The following is a 26,943-nucleotide window of genomic DNA, read 5'->3' as shown; positions in this document are numbered from 1 at the left end:
ACAAACCCAGCAACTGGGTTGTTTTAACCCAACTATTGTGTAAAGATTGCTGTTTTGCTTGCTTAAAATGAACCCCAAATAGGTTGGAAATTTACATTTATGAATATTAAATATAATAATTGAACAATAAACACTTAAATAGTTTATTAATAAATTATCACCTTTTGATTATTATTGTTGCCTCTATAATTGTGTCTGATTTTCAATTTCCAATCTATTTTGGGTGCATTTCAAGCCAGCCATACAGTAATTTTTAAACAATAGTTGAGTTAAATAAAACTACCCAGCAAGTTGGGCAAACATTTAACCCATCTGCTGGGTTAAAACAACCCAATCCATTTTCAACCCAACTTTGGTTGTTTTTACCCCAGCATTCTTTCCATTATTGTAACAATAATGGAAAGATGAGGCTTATCAGTATGTCACAATATAACCCTGTTTGGACTTTATTTTATTTTTTCTGTAGTTTTTCTGTGATTTCCTGCCAATCTGTCATCATATTTATGCATTTAAATTCACTAACTTGAAATTAGATTCAATATCAGTTATTTTGGATAGGCTATAGCTACAAAACAAATTTGCTCAAGAAAAAAAAAAAAAAAAAAAGCTCAGCTAATGCTGTAAATGGAAATCATTTGGTACTACATTAATATTGAAGGTTAAAATGAAGTGATTTGTATACAAATTTAAACTACACTTGAGGAATTTTTTTGTAAAAATAAAGTAGGCCTACTAACTTTAAAATTATCCAATTCGTTTTTTGAAATATAAATGGTGGCTGTCAACTTGATGGATTTTATTCAAACATTCATTAGGCTATTGAATTGATTATATGTAATGTGCATATATTTAGCTAAATGCTCCTCTCTAGAGTTAACTTTTCTAGCTGATTAATGAGTTTATGGTCACTGAATATGTTTGTTCTGAGGTAAATGTGACGTTACGTGACATTGTTTACAAGCTGTTATAACGTCTTTCCGCGGTTAAAACACTGATTGCGCGAATACAGGAGACATGATACGGATTTAGTTAAGTCGTTCTGTATATTTTAACATACCTTCGGAAGTTCATTCATGTTTTTTAGGATCAGTTCACGGGCACTTCATGCTGCCGCTTCTCTTGAACTGAAGAGGCCTACAGCGGTCACGACACACTGAAGAACGCCAAAACGGTATTTATGTTTTTTTATTTCGTAGTAAAATGGCCAGAATTTGAAATATGAGACTGTTTCATTTCAAAAGCAACAAACCACAAATCTTATTGTGATTTTTTTGGATGCTTACGTATCCTCGCGCTTTTTTAAGTGGGTATAGACCATATGTAGCCCCGCCCCTTTTCAGCGTTGCGCTCGTTGTCTTTTGACTTCCGGTTTGTATTTCCACAGCGATATTACATTTATGAATGAACTGCTCGTTTTAAAATCTTCCCGATCTACTGACATTTGTTAAGACATCTGCTTTAAACATAACAATGCTCATGATAACTTTCATTAACTCTACAACAAGTAAATCCACTTAACCAACTAATTATTCTTTGACAGCGATGCCATAGAAATGTACAGAGCTACCGCAAAACGGAAGTTCAAAGACAATTTTATAAAGATGGCGGCGCGCTTGTTTCTCTGGTAAATAAGGGCTGCGTCCGAAAACCTAGGTAGCTGTCTTGCTGCCTCGCTGTCTTATAAGAGAATGACTTGTACGGCAGCGTTTGTGCATGAAGGTACCTCACGAAACTGATTTCGGACAGACTTCTGAGGCAGCGTAACAGTTTAATGATCTACAGCAATATAGCGCGAGCTTTGGTGGGAACTAAACAAATATTTAATTATTACAGCAGTAATTTCTCGATAGAAATGATATCAAAATTGAAATATGTTGGTCAAAATTGTACATTTATACACAAACTGAGCAGCAAACGCAACTTTCGGACGCCATCTTTATTTTTCTAGCTCAACTGTCACAGAATGGAAAGCACAGGATTGTGGGATATCAAAGGCAGCTAAGGATACATCCATCCTTCGAAAATCGATCTGAGGAAGGTATCTCATGAGACAGGAAGTGAAGCTAACATTGAATTCGGACGTGCCTTGATGCCTTACTTCTTTGAAATGTGTCCTCAGAAGGCAGCATTTTCCAGTTTTCGGACGCAGCCAATGTCTATACGGAAATCCTTTTACATTCCTACACACCTGCGTATCACGTAGACTACACCACTGGACTGCGGTCACGCCCACTGAGTGGTTTTCAGCGTGAATGCCGTGAAAAACACACAAAACACATCCAAAACGGGAAAGAGCTTTGTGATTGACTGTACAAACAGCTTTGACACAAAACCTGAGGTATATATTTAAAGACTGCCGAAAGCTACAGAAAAAAGAAGCAAATGCATCACTGCAATTCACAGAAACAGCTGGACTCCAGACAGAGAAACATGGATTTGCAGTTATCATTTTGTGTCAAATTGTTGGATTTTGAGGTAAAATCATACCGTATATATTGTATTGTTATATATTGTGTTGACAACTCATCAATTAAATATTTACCATCATATATTCTGCATAATTGGGTGTTTTTAAATCAACACTGACAAAAACTATACATTTTAGGGCTGGACAATATGACGATATACAGTATATAACATTGATATAAGTGATTACTCAGATTTAAACCTATATTGTAGTTATATAAAGTGTTCACAGGAAGATTTGCTTTATGTATTTCCCCGGCGTTGAAATCAGGCACATATACCTAATCCATGGATATTGACATGCAGCCAGGAATCGTGTTTCCTTACATTTATGTGCCTGATTTTGATGCCGGGGAAATACATAAAGCAAATCTGCCTGTGAATATTTTATATAACTACAATATAGGTTTAAATCCAAGTGATCAGTTATATCAATGTTATATATATATATATATATATATATATATATATATATATATATATATATATATATATATATATAGTCATTTTATCTAGCCCTAAAACTTGTATAGTTTTTGTGTCATTGTTTATTTAAATATAATATAATATAAGATGGTAAATATTTAATTGATGAGTTGGCAACTCATTTGACACAAAATGATAACTGCAAATCCATGTTTCTCTGTCTGGAGTCCAGCTGTTTCTGTGAATTGCAGTGATCCATTTGCTTCTTTTTTCTGTAGCTTTCGGCAGTCTTTAAATATATACCTCAGGTTTTGTGTCAAAGCTATTGGTACAGTCAATCACAAAGCTCTTTCCCGTTTTGGATGTGTTTTGTGTGTTTTTCGCGGCATCCACGCTGAAAACCAATGCTGCCACTCAGTTTTTGAGCCACTCAGTGGGCGTGACTGCAGTCATAATTGTCAACGGTGATGTCACGTGCATACACTCTATTGAGATTTCCTTCAAGATGGCTGAGCTCGATCGGTTTCCGGGTCATAGGATGGAGGACGGAGGAGCGAGGAAACAAGGAGGGATATTGAGAAGCACCCTATGTCAGACCTGCTGGAGTATCTGCCGTCCAACACTGAAGTCCTGCTCCTGTCTCTGGATGACTCTGCGGTACAGGACGCCCTCTGGATGAGAGAACAGGTGTACAGAGCCGCTGCCCACAGGTACTGACATGGATGGATAAACACAAATACATCCAGACCTGGTTATTGTTCAGTGTCCGAGTACCATGATATTACCATCTGATACTGTCACTGTAGATGTGTGCATGTGTGTGCAATATTTATTTATGTATTTTTTAAAAGTTCCAGATTTTATGATTTTTGGACATCAAGATAATACTGTAGCATTCTTTCATTACTTTGGAAAATCATTTAAATAATTACCATAGTACATGAGAACATGTAAACATTCAGTAGATGGTTAAAGACAGACACAGACAGACCAGTCTTTTTAGTTCCTACATTTATGTAATCATCCATCCATCCATCCATCCATCCATCCTTACTTCCATCCATCCATCCATCCATCCATCCATCATTACTTCCTTTGTTTCATCCCTCTTTACCACCTTCCTTCCTTCCCTCACTGAAAAAATAATATATTTAATTGTATGTAAAATACATTTATTTCATGATAAGTATACTAAAAATTCATTGACATGTCTACTAACTGAAAATACACTTTAAATGTAGTTATTTCATAATTCCATCAAGCAGCATCAACTTATACACTACAAATTAATTTGTAAAGTAGTATACCTTTTACAAATGCAATTGGGGAAGAATGAAATATATATTTATCTTTAAGAAAGTATACTGGCTAGGATGTATGAGGCAACTCATCTTATGATCCCGACTACTTTGAAAATCGTGCAGTCTGAACTCGGCTTTAGGTGAGAACTCATACAGCGGCTTTGTTTACTTTAATGATATGACTGACAACATAAAAACATTAATATGGCCTTCATACATCTACGGGATCATAAGATGAGTTGCCTCATACATCGTCGGCGATTCTCTCAGATCGCGTCTTTGCTCATTCACACTGCGTGATTGTCACTCGCGTGAACGAGCACCGATTTGCCTGTGATTTCGGGCATTTGTCGGCGATTTCTCAACCTGTCGGCGAGCCAAAATCGGGGCTAAAATCGTGCAGTCTGAACTCGGCTTAAGACTATGGCACAAGAGACAATATCACATGTATAGAAATTTGTTTGTTCCACCGCTCCTTAAAAGTGTCTAAAGTATTGAAATAATTTAATTTTAACATAGGCCGGAATATAGGCTACAGTATGTTTGCAGTTTTTGTATATGTTTGATAAGTCAATCTCTCCTCACCTTACTTTCACAGGCTGTGAAATGGAATTCACCAACAATCGGTTTTGCTGTACTTTTGCTAAACAACTGAACTCAGAGTGCATGCTATTGGGAATCTGTGTTGGGCACATTTCTGAGTCTAGAAACTCATTGCAGCTATAGACACAAGTCTCACCATGTATTTCAAATTTGAGAAAGATTCAATTGTTTTAAGATGTTGCTATGTAATTTTTTAGATGAGACTTTGTTTTTTTTGCAAACCAAAGAAAATGAGAAGTATGAACTGAAACATCTAGTTTGTTTCTGCTAACAGGTGCTGTAAGTGCAGAATTTCCAAACACAACTTTTGCCTATACAGCGCAAATGTAACAATGAGCAATTTGCAAATAAAACAATTTATTTTGTCAAATATTTACATACTACTTCAGTAATTTATTTTTGTTGAACACATTTATTTTTGTTATGATTAAATGTACTTTATTTGAGTTCTACTTGTTGAGTATAAAAATAGTATAGATAAAAGTTGACATGCGATATGTAGGCAGCATTTTAAGGCATCATAGTCACTCTCAATGCAAAGTCAAATGTTGGAAGTATAATTCTGCTGTTTTCTAAAATATTGTACCTTCTTTTGGCCCTCCTTTGTGGAGAAACAAAAATTCTATAATGCATTCCAAAGAGCTCAGAGACAAATAATGAGAAGGTAAAAGTTAATCTAAAAGTATCAAGCTTTTCAAGCAAGTTGCTGCCTATTTAAAGTGTTCCAAACTTATGATGTTCCATTTCAGTTAGAATGTTGTACTGTAATTGAAATGTATTTTGAAGCCCCCCCCAAAAATGCATCCTTCCATCATAAATGGATGCTTCTGGTGGAAGCTAGTTATTTTAGATTATAAAGTTTTAAATATGGATATTTTTCTAACAAAAACCCATTGCTTCACTACTTTATTAACCCCTTGGAGCCGAATGGATTATATTTATGATGGATGGATACATTTTTGGGGGGCTCATTGGTTTTCTCTTTGTTCAGCAACTCTTAAGATATGACCTTCTAGCCAGAGCACTTGCATCTCCACATACTCTTTCCTCTCAAGCCAAAAGTCATGCATGGAAAAAAGAATGGTATGTTCCTTATCACTTACGTCTTGTAACTCAGTCAATAATTTCGAGTCATATTTGCTTTGTAATTACAATACAGGTCTGGACATAATGGACATTTTTATTAACTTTATTTACTTTTTTTTCATATATGTTACAACTTTAAGAAAACAAAAATAGTTTAAGTTTTCATTTTGTAAAAAAATAAAATAAAATTGTGCAAATTTCAAGCATTTAAGTAGAAGCCTTTGGATCAAATATGTGTAATATCATGAGCAACACTACCATTTAAAAATTTGGGGTTGGTAAGATTTTGTAAAAGTCTTTACTGTCACTTTTGATCAAATTAATTTAAACTTTTGCTTGAATTTCACAGATGAGCAGGCACAGTCCCTGTATTCCCATGTGCGTGTGTTGTGTTGGGTCATGACGAGGCCTGAAAATCTGCAGAAAAAGCTCCAGCACATTCGTGCCACCTGGGCTAAACACTGTAACCAGGTGCTGTACATGAGCTCGCAGAGCTCCGACTTCCCCACCGTGGGGCTCAACGTCAGCGAGGGCCGATCTCAGCTGTACTGGAAGACCATCCGTGCCTTTCAGTACCTCCATGCGCACCACCTCCAGCACGCCGACTGGTTCCTCAAAGCAGATGATGACACATTTGTGGTGGTTGAAAACCTGAGATACCTACTTTCCCATCATGACACTGAAGAGCCTGTTTATTTTGGCCACAAGTTCCGGCCGTTCGTACGTCAGGGTTACATGAGCGGAGGAGCCGGATACGTTCTGAGCCGAGAGGCTCTCAGGAGATTTGTGCAAGGTTTCAGCACAGGACGCTGCAAGCATTTCAGCTCCGTGGAGGACATGGCCTTGGGAAGGTGCATGGAGACCATGGGAGTGAAGGCCGGGGATTCAAGAGATCCGAACAAACGAGAAACATTTAATCCTTTTAGACCGGAAAACCACCTCATTCCCCCAAAGAATGGAAAACAGACCTGGGGCTACAGTTACTACAAAACCAGACGGGTGAGTGCAGCTGGCAGTTTTTAAATGAAAATATTTGTGAGTCATTCTACAGTTAAACCTAATGGTTACTGTTGCTAATACTGTGTAACACCGGGTGTGACGCAACAAAAGGCAATAGAGTGCAACAGCCCACCCACTTTTTCAGCGTCATTTACTTCCATTCATTTCTCCCATAGGGATTTTAAAAAAGTCTTCCTTAAAGCATTATAAGTCATGAACCAAGCCAATGGTTTGATTTGAATGATTTGAAGCAAAACAATTTTTAAAGTCAGACAAAAATACAAGAATGTACTTAACAGTTTTAGTGAGGAAAAGTATAATACAATTAAAAACGATGGAGAAATATAAAACTTCACATTTAAAAATGTTGATTATATATAAACTTAAAATATATATTTTAAGTTTATTGCAAGATATACATATATTAAAATATTTAATTTGAATAATTATTAATTTTAATAATTTATAATTTTAATAATTTACTCTGAGAGCTTAGAGAGATTATCTGCGTCCGAAATCGAATACTTCCCTACTGTATAGCATGCAAAAAGGCCACGGGAGGGGATTTATGAATGGAGATGAAGCGACGCGACTGAAGCTGGTATCAATTTTCTGTACAGCATCATGGGTAATGTAGTTTTCGCCATGAATTTCACTGTTAAATGATCATTTTAGAACTAAGCTGAAATAATGTGGGCTGACAGCTTCAACAGAAGCAAATGCTATCAATTAACAACCCTGTAGCTCACAGTAAGACTGTCTTTAAAGGTTTATAATAGGGCTGTCAATGTTAACGCTTTAACGCATGTGATTAATTCATAATCTTTAATGCGTTAAAATAATTTGACACGGTTAATGCAAAAAATTACAGAAGCATGTGAAATTGTGTCATAACGTAATTTATGTCACACAGTTAGATGATCTTAAAAGTCCATGCTGATTATATCAGAGATAGCAGAGAGAATTATTCATTCCAGTGTCTGTTTCGATGTTTGTGTCTGGTGTAAGGGGCCATTCACACAGAGCACATTTTTCCATTCCAATGCGCTAATTTTACATTGTTTTTCTATGTAAACGTGCTAGACAGATGTGTATGATCATTGCGCTCGTGTCTTGCGTCTTTTGCAGCGTGCTGTAAAGCAAAAACGTGTTCTGTGTGAACAAGCTCTAAGACATTTAATGAACTACAGATATATGTGAACAGGGTCATTTTCAATAAAATTTGCATATAAAAAGCAGTCACATTCAAAGTGTGACAAAGCAAAACTTGTATTAGCCATTTTAAGGAATTTATGTTATGCAGGAACTTGATTAAGAACTGCAGATACTGTAAATCAGAATCGAGGCAGAAAGGTTTTACCATATTTTTGAATATTTATTGTTAAATTCAGTTTAAGCCTACTAAACACAGACAGACTTGCAATAGAAGATTGCATAACAGATTGCAGAAAATAAAAGTCATTTTGTTTTTTAGATTTTAATATGAATAATTTTTTTAAAAGATTTTTATTTTAAATTTATAATTTCAGTTGCCACTAAAGTTACAATTACTGTACAACAAATGTTCTTTTTCTACTGTAAAAACTGTAAACTGAAAAAAGGTCTCTTTATTCAGCATCATAATAGAACAGCATTTTCATGCTCTAAAAAATGTTAAAATTAAAGTAACTGTAAATATTATTAATAAGATTCCCACTATAGTTAAATCTGTTTTAAAACAAAAATTGATTTCTATAGGAATTGTTTATTGAAGTTGAACTTCTGCATAATGACCTTTTTTGCATTGTCCAAGATTAGTCAAAAATGAATGATTTTTCTCTTCTTCCAGGGCCCGGACTGTGGATTTTGCAATATCATTTCATTATGTGAAACCTGCAGACATGTACATGTTGGAGTATTTTGCACATCACCTGCGACCATTTGGATACAAGTACAGATTCAACACTATTCAACAAAACAGCACCAGTGAACTTAAACCACATTACAAATACAATAGATGAAAATAAAAAACACAAAGATGTTTAATGTGACCAAAAACCAGTATTCATGAGAACATTTGATGGAAGAAGAAGAAAGAGCTTTCTTTCATGAAGAAAGAGTTTTTTGTTGGTTTGCTCAAAATAATGTCTGAATGGCACTGCATTAGATGACAACATATATCAAACTTTTCATTTTTCTGAGCCATGTCTTCTATATTTATTTAAAATGAAAGACACTGTTTGATATTTTGCTATATAATGCAGTTGACATTTTAACTGTGACAAATATTTTTGTGGCCATTATATATGCAAATACATGGATTTATTAATTAAATACTTGGAAGTTCTTTTGAGCAGTTTAGTTATTTAAAATGTTCATAGTTAAATATTAAAAGTTATTTTTAAATACTAAATGGTCCATTAGTTTTATTTCTTTCTCTCTTTTTTTAGTATCCCATCTTTTTGCATCAGTTTTAGTGCTTTAATAATAAGACTTACATTTTCACACAGGATTTTCTGCAGGTCTGTTCACTATCAAATCGGTTTTTGTTGCCATTGCAACCTCCAAACCAGAACTGAGCACATGAATTGGCCTTAGGATCAAAATACCATTTAACAACATACTCTCGACATGGACCAGGATCCAGAGGCTCTAGGCACCCCTCTTCTGAGAGAGAGAAAATAGAAAGATTAAGGTTGTTCTTTTGTTTACAGAATTGCTATTATTGTATCACTTTTGAACGGCTGTATGTGCGTTTACCTGCGGTAAAATCATTCTGTACGAGCAGCGACGGGTCAGTTGGTCTGGGTGTTGGGGCAGTCCTGTATGTGCCCTGATTCAGCCGGTCCAAAGGCGTGAAAGGGAAATCTGGGAGGAGGTTCAGTTCATCTCTGTCCAAATATGGTGTAACGGTGCCGATAATGTCCGTGTCATCTGATTTAGGATCATAGTAGGGGGACACGCCAAAGTCTTCAAGGTCATCTGGCTGATTGATTTAGTGTAATATTAATATCTCTTCATAACAAGAGTACTTAGATAATAATAGTGATCATCAAAAATCAAACTGTTTTGATTTTAGCTTCAAGTTTCAATCTCCTTTTTTTTTGTCCACTAATATTGTCTTGCAGTTTAACAAATTATTAAAAATATATATATTCCAAATGTTGTCTCTAAATTACTATAAAGTCATAAAAATTGCATGCATTATAATAATAAGAAAATATAATAAATAAATAATAAAATGTCATACTGATGTAAGTTTATGTACTTTTTTCATGGTTTAATTAAAAGATTCTGCTATTTCAAATTTTAATAATAATATAACATGATGATAAAAACAAACATAAATAGCATAATAAATGTCCTGCAGTGTGACATTTTTGTTAACATTTTATTTCTCATCAAACACTGTATTTTTCAGATCAAATATGCTGCTCTCTAATCAAATATGGCGGCTTTAGATGCATCGTGAGTTTTTAACTAATGGCCTTTTTGACTGAAGTGTGTGTCACTCTACCTTGGAGCTGGAGGTAGTGCTGGATATTGATCCATCAAAGTTCTCACAGAGCTTTTGGAGCAATTTACTCTCCACTTCTAGACACAGAGACAGAAAACATGAATTTAATTAATGTAGATGATCCTGTAGCTCTGATGAGGTCAAGGATTTGATTCCTAGTGAACTCAAATTTGCTTTGGATAAACACAAACACAAATATAAAGCCCTTTAATGGGATTGTTCACAAAAAAAAAAAAAATCTGTCAGCATTTAATCAACCACACAGATATATGTATATTAATTTTGCCAAGTAAGTCATGTTCCTGAATCAACATGTTGTTGACATTCCTATCTGAAAATTTAGTCCTAACCCTATACCTACCTCTAAAATCAGAGGTAAAAGATAGGCGAATAACACTGATGTAGAAGCAACCCTGGCTGTAAGCCTAAACTTGACATAAACTTGTCCCTCAAAACTGATTGGTTGATTGAAATGTTGTTCCAGGGACAACAAAGATGTATATCCAGGAACAAGTTGTACTTGGTGAAATCACATTCACCACATGATATACACTCTAATATTTTCTTCATTTTATTTTAAAAAAAGGCTACTCTGAGCTTATATGTAATGCGAGAAGAATGAGTTTGGAAAAAGGCAGATTCGAACTCGGGTCGATCGTGTCAGAGGTTACCGTTCTTTCTTAGTTAAAAGTTAAAATTTACAGTTTTTTTTTGGTCTGGCCCAACTAGACATTGGTGGGCAGAGTTAGGGTACATTTTATTTTTGGGTGAACTATCCATTTAATTGTGTGAAATGAATGCATTGTGACATACCAGGAAGCATTCTGAAGTCTTCTATGGAAAACACATGCTCCTCAGTGGGCGGGGATGCTATTGACTTCAGCTCCTCCTTAAAATCATCATAGATCGGGTCACTTTGATTCACCACCCCTATAGCGAACATGGTGATATTGGCTGAATGAGCCTCTTTGACCGCATCTGCCAGCTTCACTGTGTCACGATGATCCGTCTGGCCATCCGTAATAACCACCGCCACTTTCTCCACACCAGGGCGAGCAAAGCGGAAGATCTCATTGGTCTTTCTGATACCACTTCCTGTGTAAGTGCCCTCTCCAATATAGGGCATCCTGCGCACAGCTTCTTTCACTTCATCACTAGTTAACCTGTCTTGTATGCTTGTGACCACCAGGTTAATGTGGCTGTAGAGAACGACCCCTACACGCGTCACCTCTGGACTGACTGACACGTGGTCGATCAAGGTATTCACAAAGTCTTTAAAGACTTCAAAGTTTTCTGGGCCGACGCTCTCAGAGCTGTCAATCACAAACACCAGCTCAAGAGGTTTTACTCTGCATCTCCGGCCACAACCTGAGAATCCAGAATAAATCATCCACTTCAGTTTTGATGTAATTCATCACAAAGCACTCAAATTTAGAAATAGATCTGCAATTTGATTACTTACCACAAATAGATCTGATTAGAGTGATTATTTCCTCTCTCTGCAAAATACATAAATCTTTTTACTGAGTTAATTTTTTTTAGGGTTCAAGTGCATAGCACTGAAACCTTATTGTAATTGTTAAAATTTCCCTCTAAAAGTGTTCTATGATCAAGATGTTTACAGGCTTTCTAATTAAAACATAATAGCTTTTTACGCATGTGCTTAAAGGGCTTAAAGTGCTTGAACCCTGATAATTGCTGCTTGCAGATATTCTTTTACATTTTTTCATTTATGTTTTATCTAATAGTGTTATTTCAGCTTAATTTCAAATATATACAGGTGCTGGTCATATAATTAGAATATCATCAAAAAGTTGATTTATTTCACTAATTCCATTCAAAAAGTGAAACTTGTATATTATATTCATTCATTACACACAGACTGATATATTTCAAATGTTTATTTCTTTTAATTTTGATGACTATAACTGACAACTAAGGAAAATCCCAAATTCAGTATCTCAGAAAATTTGAATATTACTCAAGACCAATACAAAGAAAGGATTTTTAGAAATCTTGGCCAACTGAAAAGTATGAACATGAAAAGTATGAGCATGTACAGCACTCAATACTTAGTTGGGGCTCCTTTTGCCTGAATTACTGCAGCAATGCGGCGTGGCATGGAGTCGATCAGTCTGTGGCACTGCTCAGGTGTTATGAGAGCCCAGGTTGCTCTGATAGTGGCCTTCAGCTCTTCTGGATTGTTGGGTCTGGCATATTGCATCTTCCTCTTCACAATACCCCATAGATTTTCTATGGGGTTAAGGTCAGGTGAGTTTGCTGGCCAATTAAGAACAGGGATACCATGGTCCTTAAACCAGGTACTGGTAGCTTTGGCACTGTGTGCAGATGCCAAGTCCTGTGCCAGCAGCAGGAAGCATGAAGTGCTCTAAAATTTCCTGGTATACGGCTGCGTTGATCTTGGACCTCAGAAAACACAGTGGACCAAAACCAGCAGATGACATGGCACCCCAAACCATCACTGACTGTGGAAACTTTACACTGGACCTCAAGCAACGTGGATTGTGTGCCTCTCCTCTCTTCCTCCAGACTCTGGGACCCTGATTTCCAAAGGAAATTCAAAATTTACTTTCATCAGAGAACATAACTTTGGACCACTCAGCAGCATTCCAGTCCTTTTTTCTTTAGCCCAGGTGAGACGCTTCTGACGCTGTCTGTTGTTCAAGAGTGGCTTGACACAAGGAATGCGACAGCTGAAACCATGTCTTGCATACGTCTGTGCGTAGTGGTTCTTGAAGCACTGACTCCAGCTGCAGTCCACTCTTTGTGAATCTCCCCCACATTTTTGAATGGGTTTTGTTTCACAATCCTCTCCAGGGTGCGGTTATCCCTATTGCTTGTACACTTTTTTTCTACCACATCTTTTCCTTCCCTTCGCCTCTCTATTAATGTGCTTGGACACAGAGCTCTGTGAACAGCCAGCCTCTTTTGCAATGACCTTTTGTGTCTTGCCCTCCTTGTGCAAGGTGTCAATGATCGTCTTTTGGACAACTGTCAAGTCAGCAGTCTTCCCCATGATTGTGTAGCCTACAGAACTAGACTGAGAGACCATTTAAAGGCCTTTGCAGGTGTTTTGAGTTAATTAGCTGATTAGAGTGTGGCGCCAGGTGTCTTCAATATTGAACCTTTTCACAATATTCTAATTTTCTGAGATACTGAATTTGGGATTTTCCTTAGTTGTCAGTTATAATCATCAAAATTAAAAGAAATAAAGATTTGAAATATATAAGTCTGTGTGTAATGAATGAATATAATATACAAGTTTCACTTTTTGAACGGAATTAGTGAAATAAATCAACTTTTTGATGATATTCTAATTGTATGACTAGCACTTTGTAGACATGAGTACCATGCACAATATTAAAATGTTCTGTACATTAAATACACACTGTAAAATGTTTTTACAAAGTTGTAAATAACTTAACTTTTTTTTATTATTTTATTTTTATTTTTTTATGTATTTATATATTTTTAGAGGATGTTTTACAAGAAAATATTACTTGAGGTCATTAACAGCAATATAACATATCACAGTTTAAAATGGTAATTTCTCTAGGTTCAAAACCTTTTTACATTGGAATAAATTACTTTAAAAAGTTTTGGACCTTTAATGACAATGTAGAAAATTAATTCTTTCATTTGTGCACATACCATCAGACCAGGATCTCCTTTTGTTCCTGAATTACCCTGTAATTGTAAAAAGACGCAATGTTCAGTGTGTTAAATGTAGTTAAATATAGAGATGTTGATTATAGTGTTGTCAACTATCATGGTGCTCAATGATTAAAAAGCAAGTATAGCATGAGAAGTTTTTCAACTAATCTAAATTTCCTTCTCAGTTCTTCTCACCGGGGGTCCTGTAACTCCTGGTTCTCCCGGGCTTCCTCTGTCCCCTTTGCGTCCTTGTGCTCCTGGTAACCCGCGATCCCCCTACAAACAGAGCAGTTCATCACAAAGGTGAAGTTCACATCTGTGATCACGTTTTTTTTTAAACATTGATGTACCATTTTTTTTAAGGCAGCGGCTATTTACACGAAGTGAAAATAGCAGCATTTTCTTAGCAATATGCTATTTACCCTAGGTGAAAATAGCAATAGATTTTATTTACACCATGTAAAACTATCAGTTCTTTGCAATAGAGTAAATAGTAATTAGATGCTATCTATACTTTATATTGTCAGATACTATTTGCACCTCAGTATTTTTGTACATTAACAGGATGCAATAATATCATAGAGTGTAAATGATTATATTTATTAAAATTATTAAATTGATGCTGCCTTATTGGGAGAATAAAAACCCTCCCTACACCTTAATATTATTAAATACTCGTTCGCAGTTTATTTTTTTACTTTTAGAACATTATTTTCATTTTTATTGGCAAAAGGGGGATTCGAACCTGCATTGATCGCATTAAAAGCCAGGTTTGCGAGTATTACTCGCAACTGCTGTGCCACTGAAGATGTTGAATTATGCATGTTTTTTTTTTAAACTTTCTGGGTAGAGCTAGTGTAAACAGCGTAAATAAACAACAAGGGACGCTATTTGCACTTTGTGTAAATAGACACTTTTTAAAAAAAAATGCATGTAAAAGTGTGATATTTGGAGTTTGGGGAAATGAGTATTTTGTGTTTGACAGAAGATAAGTCATGCAAGTTTGGAACAACCTGAGGGTGAGTAAATGATGATATTTTTCATTTTGGTTGAAGGATTCCTTTAATGCAAACTTTACAAAATATGAATGCATGACAGTGGCTATAAGAGTCTCCTCACCTTCAGTCCTGGCAGACCCTCGCCAGGAGACCCTCTTGGCCCCTGTTTACCCTGATATCCAGAATCACCCTGTACAAAACAGAATAAAGTGCATGTGAATTTTCAGTTCAGTATTTGACAACTGTGTGTTCAGGAATACTGTATCCTGTTGATATTACTCAGATTCCTGTTACCTTTGGTCCTTGTATGCCCTCTCCTGGTAATCCTGGAGGACCAGCTGGACCAGTCTGACCAATGGAGCCCTGCAGACCACAAAACACTTCTAAGCAAACCGGAACAGGCTAATCTGAACAGAATCACATGTTTTGGTCATCACACTGTTTTGGTCATTCTGTAATGCCTGAGCAAAGTCTGTCGTTAAAGTGGTTTGGTATAATTCCCTCCCAGAAGTGGCTATTCTGACGATTGCGTTCACAAACAACAGGCATCTCTGAATGCAAGATAACATGACATTGCATTTCATCTGCACACTCTGAGGTGCAAGAAATTTATTATACAAGTAAATTATTATAGTAATTTACAGTGTCTTCTACTACAGCAACTTCCATTTTTCTTAGTGATATTCAGCAACAGTTTATCAGGAAGTGACGATTTTGTTCTCTTCAACTCACTGGATGGAAACAGTGCTTTATTCGCAAATGTTTATGCGATATTCCAAATTTTCAAACTTTGGATGGAAACATAGCTTGTGAGCGCTTACCATGATCTGCTAAATGCTGTATTTTCAAAAGTGTGTGAAGGACCATTGTTGCAGTAAACTTGCAAAAACTCTTGAACGAATTGCATGCCTGTATAACTTTACATTTTCACGCCCCTAAACATGACGCTGAACTGCACAACATGTGATTTGTTGCTTTACATGTCAGTCAGATGTCCTCTTGGGCAATCCTTGGCCAATGAAAACTGCTATGGAGTCCAGACTTTCTGCTGTAAGTCTGAAGCAAGACTAATGTATTCTACATACACTTTATGTAGTTTGAAATATATTTCCCACCTTTGGGCCCACCTGCCCAAGACCTGGTGCTCCAGCAGGCCCTGCGGGACCTGGAGGGCCTCGATCCCCCTGTGACAGAAAATATCAATGCTCTAATAGAATAACATTTTTTTTAATAATTCAAATTTGTACATTTTCTGAAGAAACTGAGAGGGATGCAATCATCTTACCTTTGGTCCAGGTAAACCTGTACCCTCTGGCCCAGTCTCTCCTGTAAGACCTGGAAGACCTGGTGGCCCCTGTAGATCACATGAGCAACACATATGTATATATTATAATATAATATTATAATTGCATTTGGTATGTCAGATTAAATACATACTGTACGAATGTAACTATGAGTTGCATGAATAATGTTCTTTGTAATGTTACAAATAATTACAGGTGGGCCAGGATAGCCTTCTCCCTTCAGCCCTGGTGGTCCAACAGGTCCTTGTAACCCCATTTCACCCTAAAGACAGACAAAATGGATGATCTCAATCACAAAAGCACAGTTGTAGGTTTCTGCTGGGAAGTCACTCTTACCTTCGGCCCTGCAATACCCATCTCTGGTTCTCCAGCAGGTCCTGGTGGACCAACTGGCCCTGGATCTCCCTACAGCAAGATGAACATGGTATGAGATCTCCTGATGTGGGTAAACATACAGTGGCTCCAAAAAAATTGAGCTACAAGAAAAATGTATCAATGAATGTCTTTTTAAGCAAGAACTTAGAATGGAAGTATATTGACATTTGTTCCAGAGGGTTTAAAAGCAGAAAACATTTTTGTTTATTTTCATGAATTATTCAATAATTGCAATTGTTTATTATTAAGTATTATCTTTTTGGGGTGGAACAATTTTCTAGGTGTTTTAATGTTTACTTCTTGTACCATGTGTACGTCTATTGTAAGTCACCTTGATTTTGCCATGTAAGACGCTTTCCTGGATCAACATCGTTTGTTGATCCTGGAAAAACATTCCTGTCCTAACCCAATCCCTACCCCTAACCCTACCCATAACTTATCCCTAAAATCAGAGGGAAATGATAGGTGAATAAGAATGTTATAGAAACCCCTAACCCTTGTTGTATGCCTAAATTTGACATAAACTGTAAACCTGTCAAATCTCATTGGTTGATTGGATGTTGTTCCAGGAACATGTTCTACTTGGTGAAATCACATTCACCGTCCATTGTAAGTGTCTTACTAACTGCGTTTTCATTACCTTTCAAATTGCGCAAATTGAAATTGCGAATTGAAAATATAGCCAATGGAATCATATAAATTTAGCAAAAACTCCCATATTTTGCAAAAATGTTTTAACACTTGCATGAGGTGGTTTTTCAGGCAATTTGAAAAAGGAAAATCTCGCAAAACTGCAATAGAAACAGTTTTTCCGCATTTACAGGTCACCTGGCGTACATAAAAGTCAATCATTCTTTAAAGATGGTGTGGTATGTTTGGACAGAAGATGAGACAGAGTTCTTTATTAAACTCATAAAAGACAAAAGAAATGGGTATACTGGAATGCTACAATTAAACAACCAGAAACTCCTCATACATGGCCGTATAAGGGGCTTTCCTTGCCATTAATGCTTAGATAACATGTCTACGTCTCCTTCAAATAAAATAATGGCTAGTGCAGTGGCTGCGATATTCTTAAACCTACTAACATCTATTGCCATGATTTTTGGAATGACATATTGCAGTAGGAAAAAATTACATTTTAGTCGCAACACATCGGTTAATGGAAATGCTGTCATTTCGCAATAGTTTTTTATTGACATTTAGAAAATGTTGCAAAAGTTTTGAGCAAATCTGTAATGGAAACCCGGCTAGTGTGACCATGATTTTTGCTTTTTATTTTATTGATAAAGCTTGTGTTGAATCCAGAACATTTTTAATGTACCTTAGCTCCTGGTATGCCTCTTCCTGAAGGCCCAGGAACACCTGGAAGTCCAACATTTCCTGGGTTTCCCTATTTTAAATGAAAGACACTGTTAGCAGCAGTGACAGAGACATAGGGCTTTTCTTGAGTATTTTGTGTTTGCTGAGATGAAGATGTTGAATGAGTTGTTTTCACCTTTGCCCCTATTGGCCCAGCTGGTCCCAATGGTCCTGGTTGGCCTCTGGAGCCCCTGTCCCCTCGATCCCCCTATTGAAGGAAGATACAACCTCTTTAACACATACTGTTCTATATATATTTTTAATATAATAATTTTAGTAGGCATGGCACCTTCTCTCCTGGTAGGCCTCTTCCAGGAGGTCCGTCTTGTCCTTTGGACCCTGGTAGGCCTAAATCACCCTAAAGTCAACAAGAAATCATATAGTATATTATAAGATATGCCTGAAAGTTTTGGATGTAATGCTATCCATCACTAACATGCTATTAAGAGCACCTTTGGTCCCATGGCTCCATCTTCTCCTGGTTCACCTTGTTTACCTGGTAAACCTTGGAATCCAGGTTCTCCCTACGGCATCAACCCATAAACACAACTCTGATTTCATTATTTGATAATTTATTCTGTTCTTTCAGATCATGTCTAAAGGTGATGATACACAGGGCAACTTTATGAGCAATGTTGCCCGGCAGTCTTGCCATGCAATGTTGCTTGGGCACTTTCCCATTGAGAATGAGCAATAAATTTATATCTGGATACTTTAGATCTATCATGGGCAATTTTTTGAGATCCTCTAATCAGAAATCTAGCAGCTGATCATGTGACCGGCTTGGAGATTTCAGAAAAAATTCAAACAAGACGGCGGCCACTCAGTGGCAGTGGAGCGAAGAAAAGGAGAGTGAATGTTTACAGAATCAAATTTCTTTCAAATGTGGCAGGTCGTGACATAGCCTTGTAAACATTTAGGATAGAAAGGCTCAACAACCAACAAAACCAGGTAAGTACATAAATTTAGAGGGTATGTCAGGTTTTTATAATTAGCAAACTTACTTGGTCAATTTCCAAGTAAGTTTGGAAGCCTAGTCAACTGTTGTTGTGCTCTAATGTTTTACATAATGTTATAATAATATGCAAACAAACAGATCCAACTCTGAAATGGCAATTGACAATGCGAAATCTACATTAACTACAAAGGTTGATTAACTTTACTATCTTCTACAGGTTCTGCATAACGTATGCCAAGAATTGCATGCACCTCCAAGTACTGTTTAAAAACGATATAATATTCTTTGTGGGGTTCATTAAAGGTACAATTTGTAAGATATTTGCAGTAAAATATCCAAAAACCACTAGGCTAGTGTTATATATTTTGTCCAGCTGATTACTAACAATATATCTAATGTTTTCAACTACTTGTAAATCATGAGAAAATTCCCATTCTAAACAGTGCAGTCGCCTGTCAATGACATCAGTTACCCTTTGTTACCGCCTTTACTGACGTAGAAACCACATGACAACAGTGTCGTGGACAAATGCGGAAGTAGTGTCTAGCGTCCAGCAAACCACTAGCTTGCTTCAAGCAGTTCCTTATTTACTTCTTGCACGTTTTATGGTGGATTGTGTTACTTATTTATGGAACATAATTACTGTTTACCATCTGCCGCTGGTTCTGTCGACAAGGACAGCTCCCGTAAACGTAAGCGTACGGGCCAACCAAACGACCCAAGAAGAGTTTGGGACAAGAGGAGAGAAAGAGTGAGGATAAATATCGGTGTTGCATTTTCTAGATGGAGAGAGCTTCGCGACAAACTTCACCTAGAAAGAGATGCCGATCTCGCTTGTGTTTTACTCGACAGTTGAGCTCTTTTGATTCGTATCTTTACAGAAAACGTATGCCATTATAACGATCAACACGATTAGTATTATGGGGCATACACACCAAACGCGGGGCGTCGCGTCTCTAGACCCGCGCGAGGACGCCATAGTCTGATCGCGTCTTCGCATTGACTTTGTATGTAATCTACTCGCGCAAATCGTTGAACTCGTGTTTGCTATGTATGCCCAATTATTGTGTTTGAATGTACACGAGTGTATATATTTGTTGAACAAGTGGTAATTGTTTTCATATCATCTGACTAAACAGTAATCAATTAATTTGATAATTTACTGTCAAACTATATTTGCTGTATTGTATTGCAATATAGCATGACGTCATCAAACCAAGTGATTGTTATTGTTTTGGTAGTGCGCCCTCTAGTGGCAGGTCCTACAACCTGTACCTTTAATGGTGATAAATAATTCAGCAGAACAGATATTGTAGGCTACCTGCAGAGATTTGCATCCACCTCTTTCTCATAAATGACTGTTACCTCCCGTGAGGTGCGGGACCTTCTAAAACACTAAATGTGAAAACGCTTATCCTGAAAAAGCTTAACTTAAAAAATCTTAACGCGGCTTAATTTACTAAGACAGTTATTAACAAACCAAACTTAGTAAACACCACACAATATGAACGCAACACGTTTAATTAAACATTTTCCTCCCATAAAGAAAACGCTTAACGTGGTTTATGTACTAGGACAGTGACATTAAAAGACCAAACTTAGTAAACACTATACTAATAAAGCATACTATACAGAAAAATTGGTTTGTGCAGAATTTGATCTTTTAATATCATGTAGTAGGCTACATTAAGCGACGTTAAGCTTTTTCTTTATAAAGGTTTTCTATTGGAGGAAAACGCTTAAAATGTGAAATTAAACGCGTTGCGTTCAAATACTGGGCTCAACTGCTTTTCTGTACATAGTATTGTTTATTAGTATGATGTTTACGGAGTTTAGATTTGCTCCTCTCTGATTGGTTGCTGCGAACAGTCTGTTGCCCTAATTAGTCGCCCTGTGTCTCAACAGGTTGCCCAGCAACATTGCTTAAAAAGTTGTCATGTGTATCATCATCTTAACAGTTTAGTTGAAACGACAACCTACTTTGGGTCCTGGTTCTCCAATTCCTCTTTCTCCAGTGGCTCCAGGATCTCCAGGGAATCCCTGTTCTCCCTGAGAGCAAACAAAAAGAAAACACAGTGTTTAGATATAGCTCAAAAGTTTGCGATTGGTAAGATTTATGTTGTTGTTATTTTTATTTTTGACAGAAGTCTCTTTTGCTCACCAAGGCTGCATTTATTTGATCAAAAATACAGTAAAAAGTATTATGAAATATTATTTAAATTTCAAATAACTGTTTTCTATTTTAATATATTTTAAAATGTAATTTATTTCTGTGATCAAAGCTGAATTTTCAGCATCATTACTCCAGTCTTCAGTGTCACATGATACTTCAGAAATCATTCTAATATGATGATTTAATGCTCATCAAACATTTCTTATTATTATCAATGTTGAAAACAGTTGTGTTGCTTCATATTTTTGTAAAAATCATGTTTTTTTTTTAGGATTTTTTTTTAAAGAACCAAAAGAACAGCATTTATTTGAAATAGAATTTTTTGTAACAATGTAAATGTCTTTACTCTCACTTTTGATCAATTTAATGCATCCTTGCTGAATAAAACTATTTCGGGGAAAAAAAAAAAAAAAAAAACCTATAGAAGTTACCTTTGGACCCATGAGTCCTATCCCAGGATTTCCTCTCTGACCAGGAGGACCAGCTGGTCCCTGAATCCCCTTTAGATATTAAGATGGAAGTGACCATTAAATGTTTCCAATTGTTTTGAAAAGTAATAGCACACTCCTCAACACGCTGCATGATTTGAGGAATCATATTGTTTATGAATATAGCACAAACAGTGTTTATTACTTAGGGTTATTGTTTAAATCACTAACACTATATGCATGTATGTGAGAACATGAAGCTTGCCTTAACTAGCACCACTAGTACAGAAATATTGGCATAAAAATGCTAAACCATAAAAATAACATAAAATACTTTCTCTCCTTGAATTCCCCTGCCAGGCATTCCTACTAGTCCAGGTGATCCAGGAGGTCCCGCATTGCCCTAAAAGGATGGATACAGGGGCTTAATTTAATGCAAAATGGCCATTTATAGGGCCAACTAAAATCTCACACAACTGCAACATACCTTTTCACCTTTGACTCCATAACCTGGGGGTCCACGTCCACCAGTAGGGCCGATATTGCCACGATCACCCTAAGACACAAACACAAAACAGATTAAAAAGTGATATTTTTAATGTCTTTATTTACACAACCATTAAAGGAGGTATGCATTGATTTGAGATGATTTTCAGTGTGTACTCTTAAAAATAAAGGTTCTTTACTGAAGTCTAAGAATCCAAGAAGAACCTTTAACATCAATGGAATTTTTTTTCTTTTATCCAAAATTTCACTGTTTCGGAAAGAGCAGGACAGGACATCCTGCTAAACATCTCCATTTGTTTTTCACAGAAGAAAGAACGACTTATGGGTTTGGAACAATGCGAGGGTGAGTTTTCTTTCAGAAAAGGACAGAGAGCCCATTGAAAAGGGAATGACCTAAAAAGAGAAGCAGGAACCGCAAGTGTATCTGCTCACCTTTGGGCCAGGAAGTCCCTCACCTGGAGCTCCTGGGTTCCCCTGTGATCCTGGTAAACCTGGAGGACCCTTCATTGATGCATGTATCATTATCTCATTATAATCTATACAGTAGATGCATGTTTTAAAGTCATACAAAAGGCTGTTTATACTTACAGGTAGACCTGGCTGACCTGGACCAACTAGACCTAGAGGACCTGGTCTTCCTGGGTTTCCTTTGTCACCCTAAAACAATCACACCTCAAATAACTTTAAGATTGAATAAAATACATGCATGTAGGTGCTTACATTGTGATGAACAAGAACATCAAATTACTTACTTACTTTTTTTTTTTTGTCTAATATGAACTAAGTCTTGTTGAGAACAACCAGCTGTTTACCTTTGAACCAGATAATCCAATTCCATTATCTCCTGGTGGGCCAGACACACCAACCGGCCCTCGATCCCCCTAGAAATAAAATGTAGGTGAGTGATTCATTTGGACATCATCTCCACATAAATTTAAAGTTCACATAAATTTAAAGATGATATATTTGTTGTTAAATACCGTAAACCTCATTCATCTTGGATGCATGTCGCAATGCAACTTTTGTTGTAGTATTAACAACATCCTACTGGTATGAGATATGAGGCGGGAGGTATGGTGAAAGGGTTCAGTACACATTTTGATCACCCAACGCAGTCTCTCATGTACAAAACCCGATTCCAAAAGTTGGGACACTGTACAAATTGTGAATAAAAAAGGAATAATTTACAAATCTCATAAACTTATATTTTATTCACAATAGAATATAGATAACATATCAAATGTTGAAAGTGAGACATTTTGAAATGTCATGCCAAATATTGGCTCATTTTGGATTTCATGAGAGCTACACATTCCAAAAAAGTTGGGACAGGTAGCAATAAGAGGCTGGAAAAGTTAAATGTACATATAAGGAACAGCTGGAGGACCAAGTTGCAACTTATTAGGTCAATTGGCAACATGATTGGATATAAAAAGAGCCTCTCAGAGTGGCAGTGTCTCTCAGAAGTCAAGATGGGCAGTGGATCACCAATTCCCCCAATGCTGCGGCGAAAAATAGTGGAGCAATATCAGAAAGGAGTTTCTCAGAGAAAAATTGCAAAGAGTTTGAAGTTGTTATCATCTACAGTGCATAATATCGTCCAAAGATTCAGAGAATCTGGAACAATCTCTGTGCATAAGGGTCAAGGCCAGAAAACCATACTGGATGCCCGTGATCTTAGGGCCCTTAGACGGCACTGCATCACATACAGGAATGCTACTGTAATGGAAATCACAACATGGGCTCAGGAATACTTCCAGAAAACATTGTCAGTGAACACAATCCACCGTGCCATTCACCGTTGCCAGCTAAAACTCTATAGGTTAAAAAAGAAGCCATATCTAAACATGATCCAGAAGTGCAGGCATTTTCTCTGGGCCAAGGCTCATTTAAAATGGACTGTAGCAAAGTGGAAAACTGTTCTGTGGTCAGACGAATCAAAATTTGAAGTTCTTTTTGGAAAACTGGGACACCATGTCATCCAGACTAAAGAGGACAAGGACAACCCAAGTTGTTATCAGAGCTCAGTTCAGAAGCCTGCATCTGTGATGGTATGGGGTTGCATGAGTGCATGTGGCATGGGCAGCTTACACATCTGGAAAGGCACCATCAATGCTGAAAGGTATATCCAAGTTCTAGAACACCATATGCTCCCATCCAGACATCGTCTCTTTCAGGGAAGACCTTGCATTTTCCAACATGACAATGCCAGACCACATACTGCATCAATTACAACAACATGGCTGCGTAGAAGAAGGATCCGGGTACTGAAATGGCCAGCCTGCAGTCCAGATCTTTCACACATAAAAAACATTTGGCGCATCATAAAGAGGAAGATGCGACAAAGAAGACCTAAAACAGCTGAGCAAGTAGAACAAGAATGGGACAACATTCCTATTCCTAAACTTGAGCAACTTGTCTCCTCAGTCCCCAGACGTTTGCAGACTGCTATAAAAAGAAGAGGGAATGCCACACAGTGGTAAACATGGCCTTGTCCCAACTTTTTTGAGATGTGTTGATGCCATGAAATTTAAAATCAACTTATTTTTCCCTTAAAATGATACATTTTCTCAGTTTAAACATTTGATATGTCATCTGTGTTGTATTCTGAATAAAATGTTGAAGTTTGAAACTTCCACATCATTGCATTCTGTTTTTATTCACAATTTGTACAGTGTCCCAACTTTTTTGGAATCAGGTTTGTATGTTCCAAATGACATTTACAGAGCATAAAGGCACCCCTTGTGTCTAGCGGTTTAGGGGGTTTTGAATTTTAATGTGCTATTATATATTTGTATAATTTTCAAAGCACTCTTTGTTAAAACTTCCTGACCAAACATGAGAGGCAAAATCTGCATTTAAACTGATATGGAAACATCCCTAAAATGTCAGTTCTTTATTACCCAGACATCTGTCTATATTTAAAATATCAAAAATGTCAATCACAGTCATTTCACTGGCAAAGAAATGGATGATATGATCATACTTTGGGTCCTGCTTGACCCTCATGCCCCTGGTCTCCTGGAGGCCCTTTCAGACCCTGCATGGTAAAATAAAGAGGAAACATGTTAATCCTTCAACTAGCTAATGAAAAAAATATTTTCTTAAAATTCTTATTTTTGGACATATAAAAAATGACCTCAAGTTGTTTTTTGTCAAAATTTAAGTTTTTATCTAAAAGATATAAAACTCAACTGTATGGTTGAGATGTCAGATTATGGTAAATCTTGCTTTACATTTGCAGTACTATTTTATGGGCTTTTTAAAAAAAAAAATAATAAACATACCTGTAATGTGTTAGCACGTCTTAGATACTGAAATTAAATTTATTTTGAAAATGGTGTTTAGAAATAAATAATACATTGCATATTGTATTGTAGTGGTCAATATCCAGGCCATTTTCAGTGATTTTAATTCATAACAGTTTCAATAAATTCAGCGAATTTCAGTAAATTCAGGTAATATGGCAATTTAAAGCATTTTACACAACAGGACAAATTTTCACAACAGGAATACTGCAAGTTTTGTAAAATTTCTAAATCCACCCTAGTGAAAAAAAAGTATACTTTATTGTATTTTAAATATATTCCCTTTTTCTATAGTTCACTGCAAATATACTAACAAAAAATGTACTATCATTAAATATATAAAAAGTATATTAGTATCATATTTTCACAATGCAACTTTTAACACACTTTAAAATAATTGTACTTTAGTATATTTTCTAAAAAACACTGGCAGAATCATTTTACAATTGTACGCACAAATTTATATTAAACAACACACCAGCAGCACAAGTAAAGCGAAAAAATATGTTGAGTGGTTAAACTTATCGGAATTCAAATGTCTCTTCAACTTGGTCTGTGACCAATCAGATTTTGTTGCTCACTGCCTTCAGCCAATCAGAGCTGCTGACGTCACGGTCGTCGTCTGAATCCCCTCGCTCAGGTGAAGTATATTGTCGCAATGTATAATTTATTTAATAAAACACTGAAAGCGCAATACATCGCTCAATCTTGGGGATTCTGACCAGTTCAATCAAGTGACATAGCAGACTGACCGTGATGGCGACGACAACCGGCTAATCTAATGGCCTACGCGATCCTGAAAGAACCGGAGAAAAGTGCTGCTATTGGGAGGTGAGTTGTAGTCTACCAGTTAACAAACTTTATTTTCTTTTCTTTAACAAACAGAGAGCGATATTTCGGCTTGATATCTCCTTTTTGAGTTTTTGTGTGGTGGTTTATGGCACATGTTTGTATGCAGCACCAAAACATTCATATGATTGGTCAAATCGGCCCGTATTCTGTGCGATATTAATTCATAAAGTGTTTTATGCTTGACTATGTACCGAAAACAATTTTGACATGCCATTCTGATACAGTTCCCTGCTGCTAATCCTCATTTACTGTTCAAAAATAGTATTGGTTCAATGTAGGATTTAGACAGACTATTGTAAACGTGAATAAAGGGTTTAACATTTCTTATATCTTTGGTATATTCTGTCAACAGATGCTGTTCCTCACGAGTCTCTGCGGTCATCATTGTGCCATCAGACACAATGAGAAGCTCATCAGAAAATGGAATATAATGTGTAATTTGTATTTGTGTATAGAGGGTCACCATGGTCCAATATTTTTTTTTTTTCTTTAATGAAAAACATGGTAAGTTTTGCTGAATCTATATTAAGTTTAAATAAAAACCATTGGATTTGTCAATGAAATATGTCTCTTCATTAGTGATGTTGTTACATTTTATTTATTTTAATGGCCTTGAAAACAAATGC

The 26,943-nt window shown here is 36.5% G+C and overlaps 2 protein-coding genes, 1 long non-coding RNA gene and 1 pseudogene across 3 annotated transcripts in view; 2 read left to right on the top strand and 2 right to left on the bottom strand.

Moving 5' to 3' along the window:
• Positions 1-1,436, bottom strand: part of LOC125242846 (collagen alpha-1(XXVIII) chain-like) — a 32,744-nt gene extending 31,308 nt beyond the window's left edge. Inside the window, exon 1 of the mRNA XM_048151841.1 lies at positions 1,058-1,436. Within this exon, the coding sequence (XP_048007798.1) occupies positions 1,058-1,071 (14 nt within the window). The 5' untranslated portion in view covers positions 1,072-1,436. The remainder of the gene's footprint in view (positions 1-1,057) is intronic.
• On the top strand, positions 78-8,882 carry LOC125242843 (annotated as a pseudogene).
• A 231-nt stretch (positions 8,883-9,113) lies between these two features.
• Positions 9,114-26,943, bottom strand: part of LOC125242845 (collagen alpha-1(XXVIII) chain-like) — a 38,242-nt gene continuing 20,412 nt past the window's right edge. The window contains exons 11-35 of the mRNA XM_048151839.1: positions 25,144-25,197; positions 22,970-23,038; positions 22,746-22,814; positions 22,590-22,658; positions 22,138-22,206; positions 21,985-22,053; positions 21,654-21,722; positions 21,030-21,098; positions 18,544-18,615; positions 18,381-18,449; positions 18,228-18,299; positions 18,054-18,122; positions 16,691-16,759; positions 16,548-16,616; positions 16,336-16,404; positions 16,166-16,234; positions 15,345-15,413; positions 15,172-15,240; positions 14,248-14,328; positions 14,050-14,085; positions 11,840-11,876; positions 11,191-11,745; positions 10,378-10,454; positions 9,621-9,846; positions 9,114-9,527 (exon numbers count right to left, since the gene is read on the bottom strand). Coding sequence (XP_048007796.1) covers positions 9,355-9,527; positions 9,621-9,846; positions 10,378-10,454; positions 11,191-11,745; positions 11,840-11,876; positions 14,050-14,085; positions 14,248-14,328; positions 15,172-15,240; positions 15,345-15,413; positions 16,166-16,234; positions 16,336-16,404; positions 16,548-16,616; positions 16,691-16,759; positions 18,054-18,122; positions 18,228-18,299; positions 18,381-18,449; positions 18,544-18,615; positions 21,030-21,098; positions 21,654-21,722; positions 21,985-22,053; positions 22,138-22,206; positions 22,590-22,658; positions 22,746-22,814; positions 22,970-23,038; positions 25,144-25,197 — 2,418 coding nt within the window. The 3' untranslated portion in view covers positions 9,114-9,354. The remainder of the gene's footprint in view (positions 9,528-9,620; positions 9,847-10,377; positions 10,455-11,190; positions 11,746-11,839; positions 11,877-14,049; positions 14,086-14,247; positions 14,329-15,171; positions 15,241-15,344; positions 15,414-16,165; positions 16,235-16,335; positions 16,405-16,547; positions 16,617-16,690; positions 16,760-18,053; positions 18,123-18,227; positions 18,300-18,380; positions 18,450-18,543; positions 18,616-21,029; positions 21,099-21,653; positions 21,723-21,984; positions 22,054-22,137; positions 22,207-22,589; positions 22,659-22,745; positions 22,815-22,969; positions 23,039-25,143; positions 25,198-26,943) is intronic.
• On the top strand, positions 11,571-15,167 carry LOC125242847. The gene is made up of 3 exons (XR_007178924.1): positions 11,571-11,636; positions 14,238-14,355; positions 15,038-15,167. It is a non-coding gene; the product is annotated as an uncharacterized LOC125242847 (long non-coding RNA).

The sequence above is a fragment of the Megalobrama amblycephala genome, linkage group LG13 (assembly GCF_018812025.1).
Source record: "Megalobrama amblycephala isolate DHTTF-2021 linkage group LG13, ASM1881202v1, whole genome shotgun sequence".
Classification (NCBI taxonomy): Eukaryota; Metazoa; Chordata; class Actinopteri; order Cypriniformes; family Xenocyprididae; genus Megalobrama; species Megalobrama amblycephala.
Note: the sequence above shows the minus strand (reverse complement) of the source record. Positions and strands in the feature narration are given on the sequence as shown.